Raw genomic sequence first — 12252 nt, 5'->3', positions numbered from 1 at the left:
ATTGCTCGTTATTGCCCGCCGCGCGAAAATCACGTCGAGGCGAAATGGCTTCCATCCGTTTGATCGTACTCGCGGAATGGGATACCTGTCTTTTTCGCCGGCTGGCTCATTGTTACAATAATTGGCTGTTATCCTTTGTCCTCCTCTCGAAAAAAAAAAAAAAACGAAAAAATACAACCAACCAAAGTCCGTCGCGCTCCGGTTATTTATTTACACCGAACCGGCGCGCGAAGTCCATTTTTTTTTCTCGTCACGCGCGACACAAAACGGACCTTATCTCGTTTATATATTTCGCGCTATGCAATTAACGCGTGCCGAGTTTACGCGAGCTACGGCGGAGATCCCGTCCAATAAACCGTGATGCTAATCGATTGCCTTTCACTTTTTGCCGGCGCGATGTAATTCGAGAGCGAAAGAGTCGAAAACGCGAGAAATTTCGCGTTAAAAAATCCGCAAGGCGCGTGAAAGCGCTTTAACGCGTCGAGATGATTGCGCGCGGAACGATTATACACTCGTCGTTAGATAATTCATAGAATCGTCCGTTGTCGAGATGGCTCGCGTAAACGCGCCGGCTCATTAATCCCGCTCCGGCGACGTGTTTCGGCGATGGATGCAGCGAAACGCAAAATCGCAAATTGCGGATTACATAAATTAACCATCGGACGCCTGTCGGACCCCGCCTGCCCGCGCGGCGGCCGAATCAAACGGCATGCCGAAGCGAGAGAAGCTATTGCTACTCGCCGATGCGCAAACGCTATTCGAGTCTCGGAGAGCGAATGACGCTCGTGAATAATTTTCAGAATCGCTTGTCCGTCTCCCTCCCCTCACGCCGATCCCGTCCCCGTTTCTCCCGCGAATGGGAGATAATTGACGAACTAATTGAATCAGTCACGGGTCAAGAGTCGAATAACCGGAAGGGAAAGATGAGGTGGATCGACACTTTCTAGGAATAAAGAAAAATGCGATTCGTCGAAATAACGAGGCTAAATTGGCCAATTAATTGATACGGTCGTCGCTGTAAGAGAGGAAGTAACCCGGAAATAAATGTCTTTTATTACGAAATATAATTCGCCGGCTATTAGCGCCGGGAAGTGCCTGAAATATGTAAAACATAACTGAGAAATTAATTAAGATCGTCAGTCGTTAATTCTAAAAACAGAACAACCCCGGAAGAGGTACACACCTTCAGCGTCAATCGATTATTAAACGTATTAATGGCAGGAAATGTCGGAAGTGGAGGAGTTCAGAATTAATTAAATCGTCGACGGTTTAACTTTGAAAGGGAAGTAATCCGAGGGAGGGTCTCCGTTATTTGATTAATCGAGTGTGCGCACTAATTATGGAAATAAATGTCAAAGGTGACAAAAATATCAAAAACACGAGTAATAAATTAGAGAATAAAAGTTAAATTACCCATGTCGTCAACCAAATTAATTATGACAGGAAAGTATCTCGAGAAAGAAATATGCTGAAATTTTTACAGTATTCCTTTTTTGCAGAAGAATGAAGAATAGGTGTGTGTGTGTATGTGTGTGTGTGTGTGTGTGTGTGTGTCGGGCTGAAGAAATATCAGAAATAACGGAGGAAATAGTATAATAATTGGAAGTATTAATTAAATCAGTCATACCTAAAGAAAGACTATTCCTGGAAGAGAAAATAGCTTCGGGAAAATATCACTCGAGGAGATTATTTTTCATAGAAGCGAAGAACGATACGGTTCGACGAAGAGGAAATATAATAACATTGGAAATATATCACTCAAGAAAGTCATTAAGCGCGGTATAATTCGACAAAATATATCTGAGATCTGTCAAGTGATCGAATTAGTGGCGTTTAGTTTCTGCACAGAAAATACTTTCAAGCAAGAGATATTCTCCATTTCGAAGGCGAATGCCTCCGGTTAGTTGAGTTTCGCAAATAACTTTCAAAAATTGATTAAGAATCAGTTTTTTTTCATTGAAAGAAAAAAAATTAGTTACAATTAATAATTAATAAAAACTAGTTACAATTAATAATAATTTAATAAAGGGGTAGAGTTCACTAAATGTGGATCAGATACTAATTCTGGATATTCATTTATATTTAAACAATTATTGTATTTTTCACCGAATGGCGCAAGATTCTTTTCTAGCATTTTGTGTTAGCTTTATCAAGATTTTTTGTTTACTAGCAACAACGCTGCACATTTTATTCAGATCATTAAGTAATAAAACCAAGAGGCGTCAATTTAAGTGTATCTTTAAAAATTTATTCAAATTTCATTACCTACAAGGATTGTTTTGTGGCTTTTTTACAGAAGTAAATAATATTTAGAAGTAATTAGAAATAAATAGAAATAAATAGTATTTCAGGGAAAAAATCAACATCACATGCTCACAATCAGTTAAAATTAAATGTTTCTCGTGTAGGTCCGCAACTAAACCCAAGGGTCTAATTTTCATTATTTCATTCAATTAAAATTTAAAAAATATAAAATAATACTAAAATTGAATAATGTCATTCATAAAGTATACTTTATTACAATTATTAAATGTATTATTGATTGTTTAATATCTTTCTGAATGAAAAATATGAATTTTTATCCTTAATGTGAACTAAAACTAGTACCCTTATTCTAACTATGATGTATAGTCACTTTTAATTCATAACTAGATATATTTGTTTGTTAGAATTACGTGAAAAGAATGTTTTTGCTGGATATAAATCTGAAAATTGTGTTGAAAATTTAAACTGGTTACTAGAAAATTAAAACGTTTTACATCAATGCTCATCATTTTTGAGGTTTCAACAAATTATTGGTGCTTCAACAAAATTTTCAGATCTGTGTCCAGCAAATTTTTAGACCTTCCAAAATCATTCTTTCCGTGTATAAATATAATTATTGATAACTAACATTTATAGCAGTAATAAATACAAAAATAAAAAACTCCTAATCATAATTATTTTTTACCAATACTGTAATTAAAGTCGCAAAGTACCAAAAGCTTTTCTCTCGTTGTCAGTATCGTAATATATATATAATATGTAACTCAACGGGGCCGAAAATTTGAAATTATTGGAAGAGATACGTAGATTGGAAGACTAATTAAACGGATAAAGATTAATTCTTCGAGAGAGAAACATCCCCGGAGAATTAAATGTCGCATAATATTAGGGCTCTCGCGTAGTCAATCACTTTAGCGGCGTTCAAGCTCACGGAATGGATCGTTCGCCCGAAGTTTCACGGCGTTTCAGATTTACTTTCATTAGGGAAAACGAGAGCGCGCGCGGGACGCGCCGGGCGCGGGAGCTAGCGTGCACCGTCGGGGCATGAATCTCGCATCCCCGCCTCGCGGATTTCGGCGGATTTGCACGCTAATTAAGGCGCGCTCTCGCTTCCATATTTAACGCCCGCGCATCGACTAAATGTCTCCGAACTCCTCTTCATCCTAGTTACGAGTTTATACGTGGCGAAACATAAATCTTCCCCAGCGCAAAGCATTTCGGGGGATATCCAGTCTCTCTGCCGGTCGCGATACGGCGGGGCTTTTTATTAGGTCAAGAAAAAAAAACGCGGCACAACAAAAACGCTCCTATTTCTTCCAATTTTTTAAGAGCTAAACTGCCAACGTCACAGAATCCCTATATTCTGAGTATTGAAATACAAAAGATTAAAGCTATTTAATCAAATAAATAATTAAAAAAGGCTCTATATAACAAAGAAAACGCCTAAAGCGAAAAGAAGAAGTACAGGGGATTTCGATCTATAAGAATACAGACTTAACGACGTACTGATCATCGTGGAGGGAATTAAAAACTTAATTGAGGAATGGCAAAAACGCGAAATGAAAGAGGAGCGGAAAGTTACGAGACGAATAAGGATTATTAACGGACAATAATTATTCGAATAATTATAGACAGATGGATTTTAATGGGGAGGAATTAAAGATCCGACATTCAATATTTTCCGCTTCTTCTCTCCCTCTCTCCTTTCCCCATCAGCCTCGCTCGGCGCAATTTGTCACGTAAAATTCCCGCGCTAATGAGCAAAAGTACGGCGATCGAACGGCCGGGCGATCCATAAAGGACTTATCCCGCCGCGCCACCGGCGGTCGCGAACGCCCGCAGGCACCGCGAATTAATCTCGCCTAATCGCGGAAATAAAAGTGGAACCGCCGCCGCCGCCGCCGCTTTCCTGGAAGCGAGCGGGAAGATCGAGCGCTTGCGTTCGTCGTCGAGATGGATCTCCGCCAGAGTCCAATGCTCGGCGCTGGACGGGCGTTTCGCCCTCCGAGGTCGAACAGGGTCCTTCGTCCTTGCCAGAGGGAGCGACCACCATTTGTCCGTCACCATTTGTTCGCCCGTGGATCGGCAGGCGAATGAGAAATTGGCGCGGGGGATTGTGAAAGGGGGTGGGGAGTGCGAGGGTGACGTGCGAGGGTGGCTACGGGGAAATTGTAGGACCGAGCCAGAAGGGACGGTTTCCTGATTTCGGATTCTCTCGCAGTGTCAGGACGATCACTGAAAAGGATCGTCTCTCCTCCTCCTCCTCCTCCTCCTCCTCCTCCTCCCTCCCTCCCTTCATCCCGCCGTAACCTTTCCTCAAATCGGTAATGGCAACGGAGTTGAATTTCTGAAATTTACAACTGTCGGAATGTTGGATTTTCACACTGAAGGCGTAAATTTTTGAATGTAAAAATGTGTAGAAATTTTTCATGTAAAGATCTTTAATAAAATAATGCTTTGATAAAACCTTTAATTTTGAATAAATAAATATTTGATTTGTTGCGTGCTTGTAAAATGCAAAATACACAAATGGAAAGGCACAGGGCTGCTGTTACAAAGCCTCTCAGAGAGCATAGAGAGTTCAAAAAGAATCCGTATATATATGCAGTCGTATGTCATCAATTCTGAGTCCATTTTCAGATGCAAAAAGCATTTCCTTTACAGAACTCCTGGAAAAAGAATTCTTTTTGTACCTGAAAATTAACTCAGAATTGATGACATACGACTGAATTCCTTTTCAACTCTTTGTGTTATCTGGGCTATCAGAAAATATAAGCAGTAGAAAAATAAAAGAGAAGATTCACATTGAACGCAATTAAGAAAATAAAAGCTCTTGCATATTATAAGAATAAAAAACAAGAAGAACTCTGCTTCTACAAGATTAAGTATTTCAAGAATTTCTTATTTACGTTACTTCATGAAACAGCTGTTTTTCATGGAACTTCTTAAGAAACTTATTAGTTCCTGCTAGTCCATGAAATGAATTCTAAAACGTTTCCCCGATTATCGCAATCCTGTCATCGACACGGTGAAAGTCACACTGTCAGTTTCTCATATTTCTTTTAGATTCCTGCCGATATCACCGATAATGAAAGGAAAGTATCACAGATTCCCAGATCCCACTCCGTTCCGGGAGCCGGGGAACGAAAACCGAGAACTGATACCGCGCGGCCGACGTATCTCCGAAGAGGGAAAGGGGGAGGTGAGGATGGAGAGAGAGAGAGAGAGAGAGAGAGAGAGAGAGAGACCGAGACGACATTTGCGTATTAAGAATCCCGGGCGTATATCGATTTCCCATAAGGACTTCTCTGAACTCGTCGCCGTGCCGGCGGGTGGCATACCTGGAAGCGCGGCGGCGGCCCACGTGGCCTCCTCGAGGAATCGATCGCTTTATTACCGAGTAGAGCGGACCGCCGGGCGCTGCACCAACCCCGCGGACGGGGGCACGAATTTATCGCGCTCGGAGTCGCGGTCGTCGCCGTCGCCTCGCCTCGGATTCCGCGAATCCGCAATTAGACGATTAGGTCCCCGCGAAAAACGGCCGCGGCGCGAACAGCAATCGGAGAGAGAACCTCCTGTAGTGAATCGGCGACCCGACCGGGACGTTGCGCTTGGAGCTCCTGAACAATGGCTCGCTAATACCTTCTGAAACGACGCTGTAATTTCAGATGAATTTGAACTTTTTTTTTTTAGACCATGAGTCAAGCGAGGTGATTCTTATTTATGATTTTTTGTCGCTAAAATCAAATTGCTGTAACATTTTTGTGTCATATTTTTACATTTAAAAGTGCCAAAAATAGCATTTTAAGTACTTTTGAGTAAAAATACAATATAATACGATAAAGCAATTCTACAAATGAATTCGTTTTTTACATCGAAAAATCTATAAAAGTACCTACACGGAAAGAATTTTCTTTTAAAATTTATCCTGTAAAATCATGTTAATCGCGGGACAACATAGCATTTCGACAAATTTTATGTGATTTTCTGTTTTTTTTTTTTTACTGTGCACTACAATAAATTTGTTGTAACCGGCACTAATACATATGCAAGGCTCTTTGGCCGTTTTATCGTTATTTCTTCAAATTTGTTGTAGTGTATATTAAAAAAAAAAACAGTAAAAATCATATAAAATTCGTCGATACTATACTATGTTGTCCCACAATTAATATAAACATAATTTTCAGAAAATTCAGTAAATTTTAAAATAAAATTCTTTCCGTGTATAAGAAATGTCACTTATTGTGTTGACTTTTAAATCCAATTTTCTGGAAAACGTAACGTGATAGAACAATTTTTTCAGCGAAATCATACTCAGCAACAAAAAGTTTGTAGAATTACCTTGTCTAGTCATGATCTGAAATCCGCGTCGGACAGTGCTAGCAACGACTAAATATTGCATGCAGGGTACCTCAAGCAAGGGGCCTGGAATATTCCAAATTTTTCCCATTTCAATAGTGAAGTCGATCCCTCTCGCGAGAAAAGGGCGAGTACTCCGATCGGGAATACTGGCTTTGACTATCGCTACGTTAGCGTCAAAGGCACGCGATTGTGAAGAGGACCGATGCAGCGCCGGAGGATGCAACGTCGAACGGCCACAAAAGAAAATCCTTTGAAAATATCAAATACTTTTCGCGAACCACGAGCTATTTTCATCGACCGAGTGAAGTTGATGGTCGGAGAAAGAGGGATTTCTTCTCCGGGAGGTACAACAGCTTGTTAGATGGGGCTTCCCTACGTCACAATAGGAACATCGTCCCGTTAAATGTCAATCGCCTTGTCGACGACATACATAAGGTGTATGAAAGTTATTAATTGGCTGAATGCGTCGTTTGATCGCGTCGGGCAAGATACATTACATACGATGGCGAATATACAGAGCCTCGGCCATAAATATAAAGCTCTCTCGGTTTATTACATTTTCTTGGAAAGGGCGGTATCTATAATAAAAGCCGAAAAGGACTTGCAATATATTTGTTGTATAATATTAAATATTTAATGTAAATTAAATTAAAGTTAAATATTAGTTCTAAAAATATATATTATTTTTTCAAAATTGCCGTTTAATTTATTTATCTGATAAATATGGAACGTTTACGTTCAATTTGTGCAGGGAATGCCTCATACTCGCGGCCGAGGCTGCAGTGAATTTCCGTATTTGCATCTCAACCATTTTTAACGTAACTTCAGACGTGTACGCTGCAGATTAAATCGGAACGAATCGAATTCAAAACTTCGCTCTCACGGTTCCGAATCACGAATCCGGAGTTAAACCGCGACACGCGATGTCTCTATTTGTTTTCCAATCGCTCCCCGCCGATCTTCTTCGTTCTCCATTTATTCCGTCTTCGATCTCCGTTATAGCTCTCCGCTCGTAGCTCGATTCGTACACCGCGGCGGCACCCCCGTGCGCTACGTTCCGTGCGTTTTGCTCCTGTTGCACTCGTTGTTACCGTTCTCCCCGCTGTTCGTCGATCCGGACAACGAAAACGATCGCGTGGGCTCGTAGCGCGACGCGGGAAGTCGCGCGCGCGGCCCGGAGCGCGCCACGCTGCGACGCACACGACCGTGTGCGTATGTGTGTGTGTGTGTGTGTGTGTGTGTGTGTGTGTGTAGTGAAGTTTCTTCCGGGAAAAATTCTCTTCCGGGACAAAATTTTCGCGAGAAGAGGCGCGAGGATTGCCGGCGTTTTGCCAGCCCAGTTATCCAGCGATGACGGGGAAGACGACGACTGGAAGGCGAGAGAGAGGTCAGCCGAGGTTCACGCGAGTTCGACGGCCGCGCGATTCCGGAAATCGAAAGGGATGACGCGCCGTAGATACGAGTAAGTGCCATCGATGCAGCGATGCTCGGCATAGCTACCGATACTCCGATATAGGAAAGATAACTTTCAATATCTCACTCGCGATACCAAAAAAGAACTGAATTTTTAACTTAATCATTGGAATTAGGTGTTTTCTTATTAAATATCTTAAATTCATAAATTTATAAATTTCATAAATTCATATTTCATACGTATACCTATCTCGCGATACCGAAAAAATACTTAATTATTAATTTAATCACTGATATTAAGTGCTTTTATATTAAATGTCATAAAAAAATTTTAAAATTTCATAAATTCATACACTACATAAATTCATAAATTTCGTAAACTCGTAAATTTCATAAACTCATAAATTTAATAGATTCATGAATTTCATAAATTCGTAAAATTAAACCTTTTAAAAAGTTTGCAGTTAATGGAGTTTGGAATTAATTTAATAAATTATAGCGTTCTCTCTTTCTCTCTCTCTCTCTCTCTCTCTCTCTCTCTCTTTCTCTCAGCTTTAATCCGCGTAATCATCTTAAGATTAATTTGAAATCGATTCAGAGGAAAATGTGGCAATATTGAGCACCCTATGCGCGACGTGAAGTTCTTTAAATGCCACCGCGTTGGCGTATGCGCATTTCTATTTGGATAACTGCTTGCAGCTCCCTTATCTCGGAACCAAGTCTGACGTGCGGAGTCTTTCCCGGAAAACTTTGCGTTTCGCCTTGACACCCATTCCGTTCGGCTTCGCGGAAATTTCGAGAGCGGAAAATCGATCACGCGACAAAACGGTATTGAGCCTTGACCGCGTACGCGCGAAACCGTATTTGGCTCCGTGAAAGAATGGCGAAGCGATGTAGCGCGAGAAATAAATTGGGAATGAAATGAAGAATAAATGGAAAATAAATGGTAAATAAATGAAAAAACGAAACGGGGGGAGGAGGGGGAGGGGGGAGCGAACAAATGAGGGAGAAATGAAGAATGAGCATAAAATAAATGACGACAAATGAAAAACAAACATAAGGAGGGTGGAAAATAAACGGAGAACAAATTGAAAACAAATGAAGAATAAATCGAAGGAACAAGTGGGGAGGTACGAATGTGGAACAAACATTCGGAGGAGCGCCGCAAAAAAATCGAGGGGCAGGGGGGAAAGCGCGGAATGAACAAACGGAAAATGAATGAAATGTAAATGGAGAACGACTGGGAAACGAGCGGAGGGAATCAGATGCAAGATAAGCGATATGAACAAGCAAATCACACCGGGCGAAATAAATATTTAAGCTTTCGGATCTCACGCTACGATCTACCGAAGCCAGCCGCCCTAACGTGTGTATCTCAATTAAGAAGTTTAAACTTTAAATTGGTACGATTTCTCCACTTAGCACCCCGCCTCTGCGTGTTATTTTGCTCTCTGTCTCTCTCTGCCGAAGTTGCTTCGCCAAAGTTGTTTGCTACGTGAGCGAGCGAGGCAAGTAGCGTGTTAATGTACGGGAGCTCGGCTACGAGAGCGCGTAAGGGAGTCGGGAAGAGGGTTAATATCGAAGACTGGAGGAAAGATCCTTAACCCGATCGCGCGTGGATTATCGTTAAGGAGGGCAGTGTATTCGGTATATCCCGCGCGGAGAATCGCGCGATTTCTGCACGTATCCTTGAACTTGCCTCCTTTAGTTTCGCAGTCCCGTTTCGCGCAGCAAAATAAAAATTCGAGAGTCGACGCCGCGTTCGGAAGAATCAAGACGTGAATTCAATCTCCACGACGACGACGACGACGACGACGACGACGACGACGACGACGGGGCAATTCGTTTAACCACCGGCCGGTCCTTCCTTACGTCCGGCGAAATTGACCGTCCCCCCGACTCATCCCTCCCGTTCTCCCTTGTGACCTTTCCCATGCTACGGCATACTAATTCGACCCTGCCTCTTCCGCGCGATTACCCTCCGCTCGAGAGTGCCCTTTAAGTTTGGGGAAGATTAAAGGGGGTGGAAAAAAAGGGATTCTCATCGCGTCATTATGTCGACCCTCCTGAAGATTTATCCCCGTCCCCCTATCCTTCTCTTGTTATCGTTACAGTCTATTTGGTATCCGACCCTGCAAAAAAGCCTCATAATATCTCATAATATTTATTTCTTATTACTGCCCCATAATTTTTCATATTTACGAAAATTTCTGACAAATTAAATTTATTTATTACTATTTATTTATTATTTGCGTATATCACAAAATTCTTTAGCATTTATATTCGATTTATCCATCATCCATTGTTTCTTGTTCGTTGTTTACTAGCAATAATGTTGCATATTTCATTAAATTAATTCAATTAAATATCATTAAATAATAGAATGTGAGACGTCAATTTAGGTATATTCAAAAATTCTTTACAGTTTAATATTTATAAAGATTGCTATGTGGCTTCTACAGGAAGTAATAAATAGCATTTTATAAGAAAAAATTAATATCACTTAAAATTAAATAAGTTTCGTGATAATCTGAACCGTAAATAACTCTATAGGGATCTAATTGTGAATAATTTTCATTCAATTAACATTAAAAAATATAAAATAGTACTAAAATTGAATAAAATTATTCATAAATTATTCTTTATAAATTGCAACTAATAAATATGTTATTAATTGTTTGATATTTTTCTGGATAAAAATATGAATTTTTATCCTAATTGAAATGATTCAGAACTAGTGCTCTTACCTTATAGAATGGGAAATCTTAAAATATTTCAGAATTCATAATACATATAAAGAATTCTAAAAAAGATGTAAAGTTTCTCAGTACTTCTGAAAAAAAAATACTTTTGTTGCAATTAATATAAAAAGAAATTAAGAAATTTTCTAAAAGATTATAAAATTATTACAGAATTCTAGGAAAATTCTGAAAAATCTATATCAAGAATTCTAAGAAAAATTTTCACGATCCGGGAACATTCACGAATCTCGCGGGATTATTATCATCCGCGGAATATACACATATCCGTTGTATCCGCGATTGTTTCGAATAAAATAATCACGCGTCGTAAAAGTGGGTCGGGGCGAAATGCATTCCCGATATTTTGTATTTCATTACTCGCTGTTAAGTTGATTGTTTCGAAGCCTGGATTGGATACGCGCATCAATAATTCGATGTATAAATAATAATAAATAATAGAATGCGCAATATCGGTATTACTTTAATATTTATGAAATATTTAATTATCGTCATTATTCGTACACACATCGCCGTCATTTCAATATCGCAACAATATTATTATGACGCTTAGCACTCAGTCAACGGTTATCGAATATTACGTTAACGTTTATCGCTGTCGCGTCCGCCGGCCGTTACTTCAATACGTAATGAAGAATTAATATTAATAACGTTAAAACCTCGCGTTCGTTGCATAATGACGAAGCGGGGGAAGCGAGATAGGGAGAGCTCTTTTATTTTCGCGATAATCGCCATGTCGATTTTGCGATCGAGACGATAAAAGAGGAGCTTTCCTTCTTCTCTTTTTCACAGCTACGGTAAATCAATCTCGGTGTTATTTTTGTTGCGATTAATGTTAATGACGCAAAAATCGGAAGGTCCGGGCGAGCGGCGGAGGAACGGAAAACCGGCGAGGCGAGAGAAATAGAAGTGGTTACAATTACAATAAGAGAGCGCTTGTTTTTATCGACATGGGGGAGAGGGGGGGGGGTGGCGGCGGCGGCGGTGACAAAGAACGAAGTGCACTTGTCAGCGCGGTGAAGCCAGCGGCTCTCAAATTTCGGGTGGTACGTGGCCCTCTTTGAATGTCGATACGAAATTCTCTCATCGTTCCCCGCGCTCTCGGTTAACCCCCGCCAATCCGAGCCTACGATTAATGATGGTGTCTCGGCGATTCAGAGAAGACCGTCAGACGGAAAAGTCGCTTTCCCGATATACGCGTGAGTCGCGGACTCAAACAAGTCTGGCGATTCTCGACATTTCCCGTCCCATTTCGATGAAGTTCGTTAAAATTGCATTAAAACACGAGGCACTCGCTCGCCTCCTCCCCGCCCCCCTGAGAGGATTTTCGGACGGAGAACCGGTGGATTAAAAGATCAACTTGGACAGTTCCATTCGCGAACGCTCTCCGAGGAAACAACTGACCAATCGCTGTCCGCCGCGCGCGCTCTCTCTCTCTCTCTCTCATCCCCAT

The 12252-nt window shown here is 40.8% G+C and overlaps 1 protein-coding gene across 1 annotated transcript in view; it reads right to left on the bottom strand.

Moving 5' to 3' along the window:
• Positions 1-4318, bottom strand: part of LOC105458718 (interleukin-1 receptor accessory protein-like 1) — an 86004-nt gene extending 81686 nt beyond the window's left edge. The window contains exon 1 of the mRNA XM_011704235.1: positions 4128-4318. Coding sequence (XP_011702537.1) covers positions 4128-4318 — 191 coding nt within the window. The remainder of the gene's footprint in view (positions 1-4127) is intronic.
• Positions 4319-12252: the final 7934 nt, after the last annotated feature.

The sequence above is a fragment of the Wasmannia auropunctata genome, unplaced genomic scaffold (assembly GCF_000956235.1).
Source record: "Wasmannia auropunctata unplaced genomic scaffold, wasmannia.A_1.0 LD334385.1, whole genome shotgun sequence".
In the NCBI taxonomy this organism is placed as follows: domain Eukaryota; kingdom Metazoa; phylum Arthropoda; class Insecta; order Hymenoptera; family Formicidae; genus Wasmannia; species Wasmannia auropunctata.
Note: the sequence above shows the minus strand (reverse complement) of the source record. Positions and strands in the feature narration are given on the sequence as shown.